The 20,484-nt window shown below is 43.9% G+C and overlaps 1 protein-coding gene across 4 annotated transcripts in view; it reads left to right on the top strand.

Moving 5' to 3' along the window:
* Positions 1–20,484, top strand: part of Cmss1 (cms1 ribosomal small subunit homolog) — a 299,845-nt gene that overhangs the window by 247,178 nt on the left and 32,183 nt on the right. Inside the window, exon 1 of one of the 4 annotated variants that reach the window (XM_029544545.1) lies at positions 17,280–17,340. The exons of the other annotated variants lie outside the window; for them this stretch is intronic. Coding sequence (XP_029400405.1) covers positions 17,319–17,340 — 22 coding nt within the window. The 5' untranslated portion in view covers positions 17,280–17,318. Of the gene's footprint in view, positions 1–17,279; positions 17,341–20,484 lie in introns of those variants that run through there. 4 annotated transcript variants of the gene reach the window in all.

The following is a 20,484-nucleotide window of genomic DNA, read 5'->3' as shown; positions in this document are numbered from 1 at the left end:
AAATAATCTGCACACTCGGGTTTCCAAGGGCAGTGTCTCCATGTCCCTCTGGAACGCCAAGACACCAGGTGGCAGCTGCTTCAGCTCTGAGGCACTCCTCAAGTGACCTATTTCAGTGTCATTATGCAATGGTCTTCCCTTGGCAGAGCCACCATCGCTCCGTAGCCTTGTCCATTTGTGTCACTACACAGTTCTTTCCCACCTGCATCCGCACGCCCTTCCAGTGGGCCTTGCTTCGCTGAAAATTAGGGCAAAGGAAAGGAAGAGACAGTTGCAGCAATTCTTCATCGTGAATCATCATGTGAATACAGAAGTGCATGAGCTCAGGCGTTCTTGTCCCTCGTCCCTTTTAGAATGACATCTTTTGCGGGTCTATTTTCTTCCTTACACAGATGATAAAGAGAAGTTGGGCCAGCTGAATCTCTCCAAACTTTGCCTTAACTCCTATTGATTCTAATGACCAGAAACAGGTCTGCATATCAATAAGCATGTGTTTAATTCACTTAACAGAGACTTACTGGCTCCCCATAACACAGTGTCAGCAATTGCACTGGGTGTTGATACTCCAAGGACAAAATAAAATGTCATCCTGTCCACCGTGAACTTGGTCCAGTTCGAGAGGCAGTCATGCAAATTCCAGGATTTAATGGGGCTGTACCTTTCAATGTGGGGGCTGAATAATGCTATTGGGACCTTTTAGAGGTGGAGGTAACAAAGTCTTCAGGGAATGGGGTATAAATATTTGAGCTGTACACCCTGGGAAGAGGACCACGTCTCTGCCCAGGAAGTAAGCGAGGACACAGTAGAAAACAGACACCCAGGCAGGAACCACGGATGGCTTCAGCAATAGCAAACTGCTACTTTGCTTCAAGTACAGGGCCACCGTGAGCAGCTTTGGACCAGGTAAAGTAGAATCTTTGCCTGGGCTCGGATGATTAAGAGTCTTTTATATGCATGAAATCTCCTGTGCTGTGTACACAGTAGAGAGCCACCAGAAGCATTTTCACAGGACATTAGTCAGGGAGCTAGAAAGGGGAAAACACATAAGATTAACCCTCCCCAAGAACTTTTTCCAGGACTCTGAATGTTTCCCCTGAAATGGAACTTGGATTTCATCTAATTCTGGTCTTGTGTTTTACTCAGGAAAACTGTATAACCATCTTCAGCACCACTGGGCATCATGTATGGTGGAAGGCCTTAAGCAGACACTTTGATAAGAACCTCTTCACAGCAATCCATGATTAGCAATGTGTAGTGACTGAGGAGGCCAAAACCCATGGAGACAAGGAGTGGGTGAGGCTGTCACAAGCAGGGAGACCAGTGACATTCGTTGCAAGTAGGGTATTTAAACACCTCAAGGAGACTCTGGGCTGGGGGGGTGACGATAGCCCGACTACAGGTAGTCTGCACTGTGGCCTAATGGAGAACTTAATGAATCACATACACTGCCACAACCAAGGGGAAGCTGGTGGTAATGACTGAGCACAGCAGCTGGTGACTGAAGGAAGGCTGCTTGTCATCAGCACAAGGCCTCGTGGCCCACTCCAGAGGCCCTCCAGTGAGTACCCAGACGATTCTAGACCTGGTGACTGGGATCCTGGTAACCTGCCAGGCTTGGTTTCAATAGGCCCAAAACCAGACCCACTACAGTCTTGGGCTCATCCATTTTATCCACTGGGCAGGATTGAGGGGCCGACCTGGCACCAGGGGGCCACAGAAGTTGCAGGCAACTGCATGAGATAACGGCCCAAGACAGAGTCAAATGACAGGGACAAGGGTGTTCCCTTAGAGTGGCCTCACAAGACTCTCAGCAGTCCATTGTACTCTCTATTCTTGCTGGACTTTAAGTTTTTTTTCTAATTTCCCCCCAAGTTCAGGAACACCAAGCCACACACATAATGGCAGCTTTGCCTTCAACCACAAATGTCTTTAAATAAGAAAGAACTGCCCAGTCCCCATTCAGACCATATTGTGTGCCAAACCTGGTCTTTTAAAGCAGTCCTTTTGAAATACTCTAATTGTAGCCATACGTTAGGTCCCCATTCTCTCAGCCTCAAGTCACTCAGGGTGGTCCTAGTTAAAATGAAGCCATGAACAAAGTCTCACAGCAATGCAAGATTTACAATGGGATAATAGTATTTGTGGTAGTCAAAATACAATTAAAAAGATGCTCTTTTGTCTTCTAAGTTTATTATTTGCAATTATATTCATTCATCCGTTCAGTGGTTACTTATTGTGCTTAGATGCTGTCCTGAATAGTAAAAATATGTTTTAAGGAGAAATTATCCATCCTCACCATTTTTGAAATTGGAGTCTGTAAAAGAAATGAAATAAGTGGTCTGCATAGTGTAGCTGGGTGGGCAGGGTGCTTGCTTAACGTGTAAGAGGTCTTGAGTGAATAGACACTGGGTATTGTACACCCTAATCCCAGCATTCAGGAGGGTCAGAAGGTCAAGGTCATCCTCAGCTACATAGCAAGTTCAAGACTAGACTGGGCTACCAGACTGTCTCAAAACATAAAATGTAACCATAATGAAAGTGCTCTGGTAAAAGAGAAAGGGACATTCCTGTTCCAGTTGCCTGGGACTTTTCTAAAGACTAGTGCTATATAAAAACTAAGAAGGAAGAGCCTTCCAGGCAGAACTTGTAAGGCCCTGAGGTAGCAAAGGGCATGGCTTACTACTATAGGGGCCCAGGGAGGTCAATGTGGCTGAAACAGGTCAGCCACACTTTAGGGAACAAATGAGAGAGGACCTGAAGAAACAAATGGAAGCCAAGGCCTGGGAATCCTTCCTGTAGCTCCTATGAGGAATAATGGCCTCACCGTAGCACAAAGGAACACACAACATGGAAGCAGCTCAGTGAACCATGACCCAGCCCTGCTGCAAGCCCTGGGACTACAAGCGCTCCTAGTGATTATTCAAAGGCATAGAGCTACAGCATCTTCCCACACTGGCTGGAGTCCTGTCTCACAGTCTTTTGCAGTTGGCTAGTTTTAAAAGAGTTAGCAAGAAGGAAAGCAATCGGAGGTGAGAGGTGGAAACATTTGAATAGAGGTTGTATAAAGGAGGCGGGAGAAACAATGTCTTACAAGGTGGGAATTTAATCAGGGAGCACAGACACAGAACTTGTAGAATGAAGAGGAGTGGGGAGGAAGAGGTAACTTTTAGAGTGGCTTTCAGGCTGTGATGGAGCTAAACCAACACTGGCTGTCTATCAATGGAAAATCCAAAACCCAGAAGTTGTTCAGTCCACAGGGCTGGATGTGTCAGCTGGTCTTCTGAAGAAGCAGACTCTTGTGCCAGTGAAGGAGTGGACTTGTTAGCGAGGCCAAGAGCAAGCAGACAAAGAGCAAACTCTTCCTTCTCCCGTGTCCCTTACACAGGCTGCCACCAGAAAGGGTGGCCCAGATTAAAGATGGGTCTTCCCACCTCAAAAGATCTGGATTGAAGGTGGGTCTTCCCACTTCAAATAATTTACATAAGAAAAATCCCTCACAACTGTACACAGCTGCTTGGGTTTTACTTAATTCCAGATGGTGTCACGTTTACAGCCAAGAATAGCTATCACCAGCACCCCCTGACAGCATGGCACACAGTTATAGCTCCTGATGTCATGCTTAATTTCCAAATGAAAACAATCACCAGGTAAGAGCTATGCCTAACATGATAGCTGTCCCATGTATAATTACATACATATTATATACTTAACCAGGTCATAATTATGCATAAGATAACTATTCCTTATATAGCTACAAAAGCATTGAAAAGTTTAGAATAGATGGCAGTGTTTTTGAGTAACATTTTTGGGGGATTATCCTAAAACTGATATTCTGTTCATTGATACTATATCACCTGATAAAGCAATTGAGGAAAGAAAACACAAATACCTTTACAAACCTATTTTTGATAAAATATGACAGAAGTACTTGTGCCAATTATAATCCTCATTCACCCTTAGCTGGTATTTATAACTCCCTTGCTCTGCCACCCATTCTGTATTCCCTCCGCCCTCAGCAAGCACCTCAGCAGGTCTTGGTCTCCTGGGGAATGATCCATGTCATTCCTGAAGGGTCTATGCCCTTTGTCATCCTGTCGGGATTAGGTTGTCTAGTTTCACACTGACTTTAATCGCAGTACATGGTAGCACCGTGTCTCCTGCGCTCCAGACATAACCGTTCTAACTTCCATTGTGGAGAAACAGTTCAGTCCCCCCATTCATAATCTGGGTCAGTCATCCTTCCAAAACTTTGATTCCTTAGCCTGTTGGCTCACGTGCATCAGAAGCCCAAAGTGGCCAGGGTGGGAGTCAGAGCTTCCAGTTCAATGGAATGTTTGTTGTGGCTCCTGGCAAGAGTGCTCCCCCTTTGGAACCAAAAGTTGTAGGCCAGCAGAACTTCAGGTTGCAGGAACAGGAAACAAACATTTTCCTACTGGGGTTATTAGGGGTGATAGTGAGTGAAACTATTTCTTTTTCCACCCTTTGATTCCTGGACCCATGGATCCTGGGTATGGGAATAACCATAGGGACTCAAAGCATTTTCTACCATTAGGAGGACCCTGCCTGGCCCTTCATGCTACTGCTACCAAAGTGTCACTGTAGCTGTGTCTTCGAAAGGCCATACCATCTTTCTATGAGGCCAGATGCTTCGGGATGGTGGAGAACGTGGTAAAAACCAGTAGATTCCGTGATTGTGGGTCCACTGTTGCACTTCTCTGTGAAATGAGTTCCTGGACCAGAAGCAATGCTGTGGAGAAGGCATTCTGGTGGTTTTGGTGGTTTGGGCAGAAGCATTACGTGCAGAAAAAGCAAATCCATGACCAAAATAAGTTCTCCAATAAGAAAAGTGGTATACTTTCCATGAAGGAAGTGGTTCAGTGTAAGTCACCCTGACATCAGGTCACCCCAGGGAATAGTACCATATCTGGGGCTCAGTGTTGGTCTCTGGTATTGGCAGATCTGGCATACAGCAGTACCTGTAACCAAGTTAGCCTTGATGAGTAGAAGTCCATGTCATCAGTCTCATGCATCATGGCCGCATTATTCATGGGCCCGTTGGACAATGACAAGGACAGCTGGGCAAAGAGGCCACTTTCCGCAGAATAGGCCATCCTATCTACTCCATTACTGAACTCTTTCTTGACTGAAGTCTCCTTTTGATGACTGCATAAGCTTCACATCCTTCACCTATTTTTCATCTATCTACATATTTCTTCTATTGACATCATTCTCATCCATTTTCCAACCATGCTCTTTCCAAGCCCCTGACCATGAAGCCAATCCATTGGCCATAGTCCATGAATCGTTGAACAGTCACACATCTGGCCACTTCTCCTTCCAAGCAAAACTTACAACTACCTGCACTGCCCAGCGTTCCACCACTGTTAAGATTTCCCTTTGCTGGGGTCTTTCAGGGTTGTTCCAAAAAATGGTTCTAATGCTGCAGCTGTCCACTTCTGCAGAACAGTCAGTAAGCCAGGCCCTAGTCTCCTCCTCAGTCAATGGATCCTAGGATGATCCTGTAGATCACAGGATGAGACTGTAGACATGCTCAGCATCGATGGCATAGAAAGGAGAGTAGAAACCATAGGCATCTAGGCAACTTCTTCATGCAAAATCTCAAAGGCCTCTTCTGTGATTCACCCATAGAGGCCTACCAAAGGCTCCACACCGCATCCCTATCCTGTCACTGACACTTCAAATATTATTGGGTCTGTTGGATCATATGGTCCAAGTGATAAAGCAGCCTGAACCTGTTGAAGACTCTTCTCCTGTTCCAGACCCCACTCAAAGTTAGCAGCTTTCCAAGTTAGTTGGTATATGAGGTGGAGTAACAAACCCAAATTATGAATGCTATGTTTCCAGAATCCAAACAGGCCCATGAAACATTGTGCTCCTTTCTTAGTGGTAGGCGGTGCCAGGTTCACCTTAGAGGGAATATCTCTGTATGTCCCATACCACTGGACTTCTTAAGTTTATAAAAGAGTTCACACCATGACTGTTAGTACTTTCTGGGATTCTAGATGAGGGGTCAGTATGTGTAGATGTTAGCAAATTGAAAATACTATTCCAAATACTTTTTAAAATCTCCCATATACTTTTGTTGTTCTAGAACCTCTTCTGGTACCAAAATCTGTATTGTTCAAGGTTCTCTAGAGGAACAGAACTTATAGAATACACACACACACAGGGTATTTACTTGAGTGACTTACTAGCCTAACAATGGCTGTCTACCAACAGACTGTTGAAGAATCCAACACTTGTTGAGTCCACAGGCTGGATGTCTCAGCTAGCCTTCAGGATACGCCAGAAACCCTAACAAGTAGGCTCTGTGGTGCCAGTGAATTAAGAGAGAATTCTGGGATTTTGGTTTCTTTAAGAAACACAGAAATGTTACAGAAATATGTTTTCGTTTTAATCCCCGGTATGGGGCTATGGTGCTGCTTCGCACCAGCTGACTATAATTAGCCTTATGCTCTACCAGAGGCTTGGTTTTGCCAGCTGCAGATAGTTTTGAAGATTGTGTGACATTTTGGAATTCTGGGAAATTTTCAAAGGGGATAGGTGTGTGTGTGTGTGTGTGTGTGTGTGTGTGTGTGTGTGTGTGTGTGTGTGTGTAAGTGTGCTCTAATAGAGGATTGGTTGTTGGTTGTTAGTACTCATGCATGCTCAAAGAAGAAACCAGAAAAAAGAAATTAGATCCATAGGACCCTCACTCACTCACTCACTCACTCATTCCCCTCTATCCTTCTTTCTTTCCTTCCCTCTCCTCTGTTCTTCTTTCTCTCCCATCTAGTGATAGGGGGTGAAACCAGAGAGCTAAAGAGTGGGAAAAAGAACCCACAAAGTAGCCAAGACCAGCTACAAGGGAAGGAGTAGACTTCCAGGGAGAGCAAATTAAAGGTATATTTTCCTACCTCAAAAGATCCAGATGAAAAGTGGCTCTTCCCACTTCAAATGATATAATTAAAGAAGAAACCATTCCTCAGAAGTGTATCTAGCTGCTTAAGTCTTAGTTAATTCCAGATGGAATTCATTCAAGTTGACAGTCAAGGATTTCCATCACAGCAGAGGAGATAAGATTTGATTTTCTTGTCTTAAAAGCTGCACAGTGACCTGGCTGTGATAGCACGTGCCTTTAAACCCCACTCTTGGGAGGCAGAGGCAAGTGAATCTCTGAGTTTGAGGCTAGTATGATCTACAGAGATGGTTCCAGGACAGCTAGGGCTACACAGAGAAACCCTGTCTTGAAAAAACCAAGAAGACAGAAAGAAAAGGAAGGGAGGGAGGGAGGAAGGAAGGAAGGAAAGAAGGAAGGAAGAGAAAAAGCTTGACAGCAAAGACTAATAATGAATCTTTCTTACATAGATGTTACTTTAATTACAAGACCACAACACTGTGGAGTTTTCATTAGAACAGTCCTGTGATCGATCATATGTACATCTTAGATAGATGTTAGGATGTGAGGGCTGGGATTGTTCAATGGTAGAGTACTTGCCTAGTGTGCCCTGAGGAAGTGTGTTCCCCAGCCATAAATGCACACTCCCCCTCCACGCCCCACACACACACACACATACTTTGCATACTCACAATGAGGGTGAAGGGGATCACAGGAGATGGTGACATTGGAATTAAAAGCCTAAAGTCAACCTGGCATTCTTTATATTGTTTGAGACCAAGTCCCATGTATCCCAGACTGGCCTCAGGTTCATTAAGGAGCACACATGGCCTGAACTCTGAGCTCTCCTGCCTCTCCCTCCCTGCGCTTGGGATGCAGCTCCGTTGGTAAGAGTGCTTACTTGACAGGAACACTGCTTTTATTTTAAACACCCAAACCCGTTCTCCCTTTGCTTCCTGTTAATAGAAGGAAAAGAACTGCCACTAACTTTAGCCACTCAAGTGGAAACTGGTGTCAGCCTTTCTTATGAAAATCCTAGACAGATGTCATTTTCAGTTTGTACGTGGATTAAATCCTTGCCAACTTCCCGCTGTTCTTCAGCACTGCTCCTGGCTCTCAGAAGGCATTCAGTAAACACTAACTTGGTTGTGCTTGGATTCCCCATGTTCTGAGGAGAGAGAATCGGAGAGGCCAATGGGATCCTCCTTTACTTCCTCTTTGGAGATGCAATGTGTCAGTAGGCTATGGTGGCTCTTAAGGGTACTGTATTTCCAGTCTGGTGGACACATTTCCTCTGCTTTGTGCCAGAGTAAAGAGTGATGTGTCCATGCAGAAACTTTAAGAGCATCTGGTTAGAGTTTAATGTGGCTGAAACATTGCATTTTTTTTCGTGTTTCAATTACTCAAATATGACTAAAAGTGTGCTTTGGAGTTCTTCCAACATAAAAGCTGCAAGGTGAGAGAAGTCTCAACCCTAACAATAACTTGAAAATTAGAACTTGGAACAGCAACTGATTTTTCAACTGTCTTAACTCTCTCACCAACACTATGTTGATTTGATTACATGTGACAATTCTGGTTTCTGGCCATTAAACTGTACAGTTCAGCTTCGGGCATCACTAGACCCCTTTTCTTTCGGGTGTATAAACTGGAGAACAGAAATGCGAATGGGGAGAGAAAGAAAGGCCTGGGACACTGAGACCTTAGCCATGACCTCAAGGTCACAACTGCTGACCTTGATTGACCTCAGCAGCCTCATGTGATGTAAAACCTGCAAGCAACCAGTCATAGAAAGGGTCTCTTCCCACAGAACCCAGCACTCAATGCTGGTGCACAAGTGCCGGTAGCAATAGTAGGGGGTGGGTATACAGCTCCAGGTGACAAAGGGGACTCCTAGGACCTGTGCAGGAAGGAGAAGGTGACACCTCTGAGTAGATAAACCATGGGGCAGTCAGAAGCTGGTGGTTTCTCCTGGTATGCTTTTAGTCTTGATGCTATGTTTTATAGTGGTTAGATGTGCATGAGTCTCGAACTGTCGGGAACTAGCTTCACGGTGAACTGACTTCTTCCCTCTGTGCACAGTCGCCCCTGCTCAGGGCACTTGGCAGTATTCCCACTGCTCCCTCTGGCAGTCACCATGGCTTCTTAGTGTTGTTCTGAACCTTGAACTGCTGACACTGCGTTGCTCGAGCCATGTATTCCCTGGCTTCTTCCTCTTTCCTGAGTGGATGCTTTTGTTGTCTTCTCACCTCAGTGCTTCCCACAACAGCACACATCCAAAGAATCTCTTCAGTGACCCTTTGCAGCTTACTAAAGAGCTGCGGCCTGAGGTGCCTTGGTTTGCTGGGAAAAGGAGAAAGCGGCACATAGGATCTCTCACTTAGGCAAGACAGAGTCATTTCAGTTAGCAGCCTATTAGGCATGTCTGTTTGTAAAAGGAAAGAGTTGCCATTTATCTGGCTGTCTCCTTCCTTCCTTCTGCCCCCAGCCCACCCTTAGAAGTCACGGCTGAGTGTCTCTCAATGAACTAAGTGTTGTAATGGCTCGAGCAATTAGCAGCAGCATTATAGTTGGACTGTAACCTGACTCTAATCGCTGACTTCAGAATTAATTTCAAATGACATAGCTCCTTAGATGTGTGCTGCCTTCAAAGTTTCCACTCGTCTCTCCTTTTTAGCCAGATTGCCTTTTCTATTTCTGGGTTTGTCCTGTCAATGAGTCAGGTGGCCCCAGACTCTTCCTGTGGCTGAAAGGGGCATCCTGACTTGGATCTATGTTCAACATAGTAAATTATGAAAAGGAAAAACTCTGAGTCTGCTTTTTGGCATGAAGGTGAGGGGAACTGGAGGGGGTGCGTGAGAAGGTGTAAAGTAGCCAATATAAATAAACTCTAGCCCCGGGGCTTGATGTACAACTCAGAAACCAGTGTGAGAGCATGCCTCCCTGTGGTAAAGCAGTCACCTTGTGGAGCATGTGATGTCAATGTCATCTTAACCTTTCCACCACGTTCTAATTACCAAGTTAAAATAACTTACAAAGAAAGGTAAAACGTTTCTGGGAAGATTTATCTGTGCCTATGCTGCAGTCGGTGGAAAGAGACACTGTACACATCTCCTAAAGTCTTGGAACTGCTTCTGTAACTAGTGACATCATCATGGGAGGGGGGGGTCTCACCTGCTTTCATTCCCGGCAACAGTTGCCACCTAACTTCAAGGAGATGGTGTACTATTTCATGATCTTTAAAATGTGACAACATGAATTCTCTTGTATACTAAAACAGTGATCTAGAAACCAAACTCGCCTTGGCATACCCAGCCAAAAAGTGCTCACCAGTCAGAGGAAGTCGCTGTGCATTAAGGCATGAGCTGGAGAGCTTTGATTCTTAGGTGAGAGATGACTTCTAAGGATTCCATCGTTTCGGTGCCGTTGCTGTGAACTGTGGCTCTGTCTGGGGGAAAATTAAGAAACCTGGGCAGAGAGTAAGAGGACAGAACTTGGAGACATCGGTCAGAGCTGTGGGTGTCAGCGGCAGCCGTGGCCTCTCACTGGGAACTGCTGCCCTTCAGCTTTTTTAAGGGGCCCAAAATCATTTTTAAATCAAGAACATGAGCATACTCTGTGCTTTTCCTCGACAATGCTTTCTGGTCCAGGCATGTGGCTTCATCTAACAGCAGTCTTGCTATTGCTGTGGTCTCCCGTGGTATGTCTTAAGTTTTAAATTACCATACAGTGAGTTGCCTTTCCTTTTGTATGTAGACCTGAATTTTAATGGGCAGCATGCATCCAGGTCCTCCATCTTAGATAACTCTCAATACATCCTTTAATCAACACAACTGCATGCTCCTGACAGCCAGACTTGTCTGTTGTCTACCACTGTAGTCCCATGCCACGTCTCGATCGCCTGCATACCCCCGCCCCACCTTTTCCTCTATATTGTCAGTGTCTCAGAGTAAGAGCGGTGTCTTGTTTTTCTGGCTACCTTGAGGCACAGCAGAGCACCGGGTGTGTAACAGGTGCCTATTAAATATTTGAGGGGTGAATGTTTTCGTATTCATATGGCCACAATGAATACTTTCATCGTAAGGCATAGGAAGGAGAGAAGGAAACAGCATTAGCTTTGTTCTTTTAAAGAAAGAATTAGGTCATTTTCCCCAAATAATAATAATTGGATGCTTTTAGGAATTGCTAGAGTGGCCAACTGCCACTTGAGAGGATATGGTGCATAATACAAAATGTGTGATCCTTTCACTAAAAATGTCGATGCTAGTAAAGTTTTAAACATGCTTCTTTGTCTGTTACCTGCTTCTAAGTATATCCGAGCAGTGTAAAATTCTCCCCTGGACTCTTAATATATTTTCCAGATATGCTTCTGTAGAAATCCCTCCCGTGGTGTGCAGAGAAACTCGGTATTCATGCTGCTACTGGTGGCCAGGGTTTCAGTTTCTGTTCTTCTGCCTACATCAGTGTCGTCTTCATGTAAACTTTGTTTAGCGGAAGTCATGATGGCTGTGATACGTGGATCTTCCAGTGGGTGTCTTCCCCGGAGTGCATACAGCTCTCTTTAGTTTCAGCCTCCCTCATGTCTCCTTTTCCTCCTCCTGTGTTTATTGGTGTTTCCTTTCTCATTAATCACAGTGCTGAAGTGACTCCGCATGCCCTTCTTATCCTCTTCACTTCACAAACCAGGACATTGTCATACATACCATGCCCTTTGCCAGCTCCATGTCACATTTCCCTGAGCAAATAAATCTCCCCTGTATGCTTAGGATATACCCTTGAGCCCTGTTACCTGTTTCCCCTTTTAAAACGGAAACCGGGGAGCAGCTGTTTCTCGGTTCCTATAAAGTGTGTCCTGTTTTATAGATCACAGTGGGCAGCTCTATTTTGAAGTCTTCAATATTACTTAGTCTTGAGATTGTGGAGTTCCTGGACTTGAATCCTCCTTACATTTAAGAAGTAATGATTAATTCTACACGCTGTTTCTTTGTACCCCGCAGGCTGTGAGGTCTTCTTCACAGTCTGTTCTGATGGCAACTGAAGAGCCCATGTGGACATAATGGCTTCTTCCATATACCGCACAAACTTGAACCACGGGCTCATGTTATATGGTCCCTTCATGCGGGGTTTCAGCAAATGTCGATGGAAAATCTGCCAGATTCTATACTGTTATGTGTATAACATGCTCTGTTCAGCTCACAATCCAGCAGGGAAGACAGCAGCAGTGTGTTGAGTGTTCTAATTCATAGCTTCTTAAACTGTGGGTTGTGACCCATTATCGGGGCACATAACTACATCCAGGGAATTCAAGAGTTGTCAGTAGCACAAGGCTTCTGAATGTGCAGTGACCAAAAACTAACTCAGAATAGAATGTGTTAATGAATTTGAGGTATTCCCCACCCCCAGTGAATCTGAGGTATATGGTGGCATACATCTATGCCATATCTCACAACTTAACTGCAACCTTTTAGTCTGAACACTTTGTACCATTCAGGCCTTCATGCCCTAACAAATGCTGCCTGAAACACCTCTGCTCACTTTTGACACTATTGTGTGTTCCTACTCTAAGACAAACTTTTCTGTCCTAAAAGAAGTACAGTGGATAGACAGAAACCAAAGGCTTGAAGGTTTCCTATAATCTTCCTCAGTATATAAATATCATGTTAATATATCTTTGTACCAAATTAGTCTATAATGTTTGATTTTTTTTTAACCTTCTTGCTTGAATTGCTAACTTCAGTTTCCTCTAAAATTGTTAAGTGAATTTTGAACTGGGATTAGAACAGAATTTCAGCACTTTCTAAAATGGTCCTAAACATACTTCTGCAATTTCATACTATGTGTTGATGTGAAGCAGAGCTCTCAGCCACTGATGATTGTAAAATTAAAGTATTAACTCTGGAGAAATGTTGAAAACTGTGTGTTCTGCAGTATCAAATATTCAGAGAACAAATATTTGTATATTTTACCAAAATGAGTATTTTGCCTGTCTTGCATATATATGTGTGTGCACCGTGTGTGTGCCTCATGCTGGCAGAAACCAGAAAAGGGCACTGGATCTCCTGGAACTGGAGTTACAAATGGTCATCAGCCACCAACGGGGTACTGGGAATTAAACCCAGGTCCTCTGTAAGAGCAAAAAGTGGTCTTAGCCTTGGAGCCATCTCTGTAGTCCCAGAACTTAGTTTTTAATGTAAACAAAAAACCCACGTCTGTCTTATCATGTAAATTTGTTTTGTCTTTAATAAATAGTAAGAATTATATGTATACCAAAGAATTGTTTTAAACATTTTTATGATTCACCATCAGTAAATGCTTGTGTGTGTGCGTGCGTGCGTGCGTGCGTGTGTGTGTGTGTGTGTGTGTGTGTGTGTGTGTATACACCTATATACCTAGGGTCAACATACAACTCCTCAGGCAAAGCTAGATCTGGCAGCCTAAGGGTAGAATTCAAGGTGCTCAGAAGACTGCAACAAGGGGGTTTAAGGCCTTCCTGAACCATGGAATGAATCCAAAGGCAGCCTGGACATTTTGTGAGACCATGTCTCTAAATTAAAAGTAAAAAGAGGTCTAGGGATGTAGGTCATGGTAGAACATGCCTAGTGTATTCAAGTTAGAGAAGAAAATTGAGAAAAAGACCTGATAACACACCTAAGTAAGTTTGTGACTTTGTTTTAGGCCCACTCACAGCTGTCCTTGACAGGCCTCTGGTTAGACACCTCTGCATTTATCCATCAGAAGGAATTTTCCAAGTATAGTTTCAACGAAAGTACATAATTATTTGATCTTAATATAGTTTAAGTTTCTATACATCAAAATAATTTCAAAAAATGAAATCCATTTAAAATTTAACTCTAACATCAAAAGACTTAAACAAATGGATACTGAAAACATTCAAATCTCCTTGACAAATGAACAATGGTTAAAAAATTCCACTCACGTAAAATTGCACATGATGAGTAAAACAAGTCAAGGCCGAGTCTCACACAGCCAGATGCAAATGCTGCTGTTTTACCTGTTACAGTAAAGACTATAACACCCAGTGTTTGCTAAGGTTAGGCTACCACGGGTTATTTTTTGCAATGTTAATCCCTTATAGGTTGACCCAAATATTTTTAAAAATGGAAATTAAGGCCTTGTTTAGATGCTGAAGATATGGCTTAGCAGTTAAGAGCACTGACTGTTCTTCCAGAGTTCCTGAGTTCAATTCCCAGCAACCACATGGTGGCTGACAACCATCTGAAATGATAGCCAATGCCCTCTTCTGGTGTGTCTGAAGATAGCTACAGTGTACTCCTGTACAGTAAATGAATAAACAAACCAAAGGACCTTGTTTTAAAAATTCATGTCTTGGGCTGGTGAGTTGGCTCAGTGGGTAAGAGCACCCGACTGCTCTTCCGAAGGTCCGGAGTTCAAATCCCAGCAACCACATGGTGGCTCATAACCATCCGTAACAAGATCTGACGCCCTCTTCTGGAGTGTCTGAAGACAGCTACAGTGTACTTACATATAATAAATAAATAAATAAATCTTTTAAAAAAAATTCATGTCTTTTACAGCATAGTTTCCCTTCTAAAAGATTTTTTATGAGCATACATAAAATATATAAGGAATTAAATGTGGTGGCACACTACCATGAGCAGAAAAAAACATGTTTGTGTCTTTTGACAATGTGTTTAGTAGTCCTGATTTTCCTCAATAGTTGGCCTTTGGAAAATACAGGTTCTTTATTCTGATCATAATTACTAATATTTAATTCTTAGGCCGTGTGTGTGTGTGTGTGTGTGTGTGTGTGTGTGTGTGTATGTGTGTGTACGCGCACATCCATGCATTTGTCTGTGTGTTGCAGAATGGGTACAAGAGGCCACAGCAGAGTACAGGGAGTGTCTGAAGGCAAGAGGAAAGCTATGGAGTTACATAACAAACCTTTACCAGTCTGTAGTCGTTGGGTCAAGCCACATGCATGGAGTTGTGTTGAACTTCAGAGTCCAGGTCAGCTACCCAGGCAAGGTGCAAAACCCTGGATGCTGTAGAGACAAGTCCAGAACAGTACCAGATGGTCAAATGAGTAGGCAACTTGAGTTGACCATTTCAGCAGTGGGGCAATGGGATGAGCCTGAAGCCCCGGAGTCAGTCTGGCGGTCTCCAACTATCTGTCCCCGCTCCTGTTTCTCACTCAGCACGTTGTTAAACATGGCTTGTAAAACAGTATCTCGGTGCAGCGTGCAGCTTTTTTAAAAGACACAAAGTAGCATAATATGAAGTAACGTAGACCTGAGCACAGGCTGATGTCATCACACAGTCCCAGGACATGGGAGACTGAAGCAGAAGGGTAATAAACCGGAAGCTATCCTGACAGTGTAAGGGAGTCCTTTCTACAAAGGAAAACAAAAAACCATCTAGTGGCATAGGAAATGTACATATATGTATGTGTATATATATATATATATATATATATATATATATATATATAAAATATTAAAGGGTATAAAGTATTTGTATACAGTAAATAATTCTAGGTATATAAAATTGAGTGTGTGTATATATATAAGTACACACTCAGAACAAGGCAAAGAATGAAAACAAATACATCAAATTATAATTTTGTTTTACAGTAAAACCGTCTTCTTATAGTGGTAACAAAGTTTTGTTCCTTTTAAGTCTTCTGTATTTTCTGTAATTAAAACGTTCTTATATTAGAAGAAGGAGTAAACTTTTTCAAAATTTTGCTGTTGTTTGTTGTTGTGTTTGTTTGTTTGTTTTCAGGGTCTTGTAATGGACTTGACAGTGGCTGGCCTGACATCCTTAAGCCAGCTTAGCAGAAACTTTAAGGACAAGGCAGTAAAGTGCCTTGTCTTTAGCCCTAAGAAAGGGCTTTGGGGAGTTATGAGTATTTATGGAATTGCAATTCTTACAGCAAGGGTTGCAGTAAGTAATTCAGCGTGCAGTCTCTGTGAGGGCCATGGGGCAATCCTGACAGAAACATCCCTTTCACAGCCGTCTATCTCTTCCCTGAGGTAGCGTGTTGTAACAAGTGGGTTGCAGGGCTGACTACAGACTCAGGTGTGTTTCTTAGGAAATTCCTGTCTAGAAGAAAATGACCTAACTCACACACCTGCATAAAGAGCCATGGTCACCTGTATGTTTTAAAACACTCCCCTCCCTTAAGTGCTTCAATGTTCTATCACACTCTGGAAATTTTGACATGTCCAGGGTGCACACCATTCCAAGAGAACTTGCCCTAAACCAAAAGAGAATCATAATTCACAGCAGTATGACTTCATCGGTCTACAAATGAGAAAACTGCAGCATAAAGTAAGTGATTTGCCCAAAATCATAAAAGTTGGAACTAAAACCTTAGGCTTCCTAGTGTTCTCCATCACTCGTCTGTACTGACACCTCTTAAAACAGCCCCAGAGCACTGTTCTGGGAGCCATTAGAAGGTGTCCTGCCGAGGCCAGTGAGATGGCTCAGTCAGTCAAGTGCATCTGCTGCAAAGCCTGAGAGCCTGAGGTCCGTAAAAAGTTGGATGTGGTGACATAATGGGAATGGCGGCCTCTGTCTGTGGTGTCAGAGCTGGGGGCAGGGGGGTGGCTGAGACAGGAGTTCACTGGTTACCTAGCATAGCCTGCTCAGTGACCTCAGGTTCAACAGGAGACCCTGTCTCAAAAGGACATATAAACAGCACTGCAGATTAGTCTCGGACATGCATGTGCTCGTGTGTGTACACACACAATGAGTTCTCATCAGCACCCCTTCACCTGTAGAGTAGTAGTCCATATTACCGTGGAAATGAGCCCCTGTGGGACACAGACACTAAACTAGACAGATGATGACGTAATGCAGTGCTAATCTGTTTCCTACACATAGAGCACAGCATACGGGAAAAGGTGCTGGCAGAGATCACTAGTTTGGGGCTTTGAGGAAGAGAGGAGCTACCTGTAGCTCCCCCCTCAGATATGTGTAATTGTTAAAACAAACAAACTGCGTTCAAACCCCATAGGCACTCACACCGCTGGAAAGGGACTCAATTTACTTTCCAACCTAATGGAGCAATTTTGGCAGGGCTTTGGATTCATACTGCCTCTGTCTAAACCCTGGCACTGTCATCAGCCTTGCCTCAGTACAACCAGATGTACAGTTATTTCAGGATTTAAAGAAAGAAGCATGGACATGCAGCACCGAAGTTGAATCCATGTCACTTAAGCCATCATCTTTCCCTTTAAGCTAAAAAGAAGGTATGTGGGGGTAGGGCAGGATGCTTCATTGCAGGACAGAAAGAAAATAGGTCATGGTTCTCCCTACAAAGCCACCCCCTGATTCCTGTATGACCTTCTCCTAATGTCTATCACCAAGGTAGCAGAAGTCCTGAGGCCTCTGGGGTTTGGGCACTGAAGGCCCTTCTGCCTGCTGCTGAGGCTGGATGGGAACACTGGAGTTCACAGGTAAGGTGGGGATCCTGTGTTCTTGACTAAAGCTGGTGGTTCACAGGAGCTTTTTCTGTGTGCATTTCGCATAAAGAAACACACTGAAGGAGCTGGAGAGATGGCTCGGTGGCTTAGAGCCCTTGCTGCCCTTGCAGAGGACCCAACCAAGTTCATTTACCAGCACCCATTTCAAGTATGGCTTACAAACACCCAACAGTACATCTAGTTCCAGGGGAGCCAACTCATTCTTCTGGGTTCTATAAGCATCTGCATACATGTGGTATAAGCAAACACATGTATAGAAAATAAGTATCTATCTATCTATCTATTTATTTATTTATTTATTTATTTATTTATTTTGAGGCAGGGTCACTCTATGTTGCCCAGCTGTCCTGGAACACTGAAAACCAGGCTGGCCTCAAACTCACAGAGATCCGTTTGCCTCTGCCTCGCAAGTGCTAGGATCAAAAGCATGTGCCACTATGCCAGAGTTCACGTTTAATTTCTTTTTTAAAGAAATACGTAGTGTACTACTAAGCTAGAGCCGTTAGCCTTTTTAGACAATACCCAAGGTTTAACTCATCGGCGGCCTTGAAAGTGGCAGGAGAAGCTTGAGCAGTTAAGCACTCAGACTTCCCTTCAGCCAGCTTTTCTCTGAGGTGCTCTTGCTGGTATCAGTATGCCTGTCAGTCCCAGGACCTGGAAAGCCATTTCATTTCATGTTTTTGCTACCCTGCTCCAAATTTCTGGCTTTAAAGTTTCCTGTGGGAACACAGGGCATGTTTTGTAAACAAAACTCTAAATCTGTTGCTAGGGACATCCCAGACTAAAAATAGAATGATTACTGGACTGTAGATGAAACTGGGGCTTTTGCCATTTGAAATGACAAAATAAATGGGGGGAAAAAACTGCCCCCGCTCCCCTTTGACTTCAGAGTACCAAAATACCTGTGTTACAGAGTACCAGCTCATGGGCCTTTGTCCAAAAGGGTTTCTTCTATCAGATCTTTTAAAGAAGTAACCTTAAGGACCTTAAGAGATAGAGTGTACTAGATCTTGCCCAGTTCTTTGCTGTATATAAAAGAATATCCAGATAAAAGAGACAATTTAAGGTCTTGTGGGGGTGGGGCACAGAGTAGCATAGGCTGTCCCAGCATAAAGCCTGATAAATCACTGCCAGTCTTCAGAGGACTTTGGGGGCCCTATATACTGATACATACACAGACTTAGACCTGCGTGGCCAGCCATGGCAAGACTGGAGACCAGCCTGCTGTCTTGAACAGCCTTCCCTGTCATAGCAGCCAGATATTCTGTACTGGCATGGTAGACCTGGGCTTGAGCTTGCAGCTGTCTCCCTCCACCTCCTTCCCAGGGTCTCCATTTCTCCGATATCTTTCTCTATGTTTTTCTTTTCCATTGAAAGTTGTCATGTAGCTGCTGCCTAACACAGTATTAATTCTGCTTTCAGAAGGTCTAGGGCAGTGGTACCGTGCTGGTAGAAAAATAAGAGCTAGTCCTGTTAAAAGACTGTTTCTGGAATAATCTGAGTGAGTGAGATGCATTTGCAGATAACAATGGTTTTTTTGTTGAGAGGCTCAAGTGGTTGCCAAGCCTCCTGTTTTAGTCATAGTGCATCGGTATGAACTGCTCTATGGATGTACAGAGGCAATGAAAACATGGCGCCCCCCCCCCCTTATTGCAGGCCTCTCTACTTCCTTAACATGGCTTCCGAATCCCTTGTCCCCCTCCTCCCCTCACCGTGTCCCGCATGGCTGAAGTGCCCCGAGGCCTTCACAGAGTTCATTCTCTAGGTTCATTCTTGGGATGTGGGAATGTGTGCTAGCTCAGTGATGCTGGTGGGAGTCTCTTAATGATCTGGGAACATGGCTCTTGAAGAGAGTTCTGAGCCCTGCTTCTCCTGGCCAAGTAAAACAATCTGGCTCCAAGGGATGAGTAATTTTAGCAAAACTCTTTAGACCGTTTAAGGCTCTATACGCAGCATGACTTTTCAGCTTATATGATGCAGCTTTCCCAGAGAACAGCCAAATAGTTCGAGAAACATAGAAGAATCATTACGGCTCCCCACGTGAAAAGCGTCAGAGCATATTTTTAAGGGAGCAGTTCAACAGGAAGCCATAAAGGGTTCCTGAACTGCCGGGTGCCAGTATTGCTAGGTTGTGTGTAATTTACAAATTGTTAGAATTGCTATTAAAGTTGGGCAAGTTCATAATGCAATGAGATGTCCGTATGCATGAGAGTGATTGATAGATAAGTGTTCATGCCAGGCAGTGGTGGCACACGCCTTTAATCCCAGCAGTAGGGAGGCAGAGGCAGGCGGATTACTGAGTTCGAGGCCAGCCTGGTCTTCAGAGTGAGTTCCAGGACAGCCAGGGCTACACAGAGAAACCCTATCTCGAAAAAAAAAAAGAAAGGAATAAAGATAAGTGTCCATAAAAAAAAAAGTTCTAAAACACACACACACACACACACATACACACACTTACACACAAGTTGACCTGCACCCAGGAGACTAAAGCAGAACCCTCTCGAGGTGGTAGTTCAGCAGTTAAGAGCAATTGTTGCTCTTCAAGAGGTTCTGGGTTCTGTTTCTAGCACCCATATGGCGGGTCAAAACCGGTTATCTGTAACTCCAGTTCCAGGGGACCACTTTTGACCTCAGTGGCACCAGGCGTGCATATGACACGCATTCATACATGCAGGCCAAAAGTCATAAATACATAAATATCCATAAGTAAATAAATGAATAAAGATAAATAACTAAGCAAGAGAGACACTAAGGTAGGGAGATTGTCAGTTTGAGGCCAGCCTGGATGCTTAGTGACTCAGAGGCCAGCCTGGGATGCATTGTCATCTTGAGGCTAACTGGGATGCATAGTCATGAACAAAACTGAATTACTGTAAAGTTTATTGGGACACAACTACTTGGATGCGTTCTACTCTGCCTAAGACTTCTTATACACAATTGCAGATTTGAGCAACACCAACAGTGACCATGTCTGCCACGCTGGGAGTTTTTTCTGTCAACTTGACAAAAGCTAGGGTCGTCTGGGAAGAGGGAATGTCAGTTGATCAAATGCCTCCATCATATTGGCCTTTGGGGAAATCTGTAGGACAATTTCTTTCTTTCTTTCTTTCTTTCTTT

This window comes from Mus pahari, chromosome 12 (genome assembly GCF_900095145.1).
Source record: "Mus pahari chromosome 12, PAHARI_EIJ_v1.1, whole genome shotgun sequence".
Lineage (NCBI taxonomy): Eukaryota > Metazoa > Chordata > Mammalia > Rodentia > Muridae > Mus > Mus pahari.
Note: the sequence above shows the minus strand (reverse complement) of the source record. Positions and strands in the feature narration are given on the sequence as shown.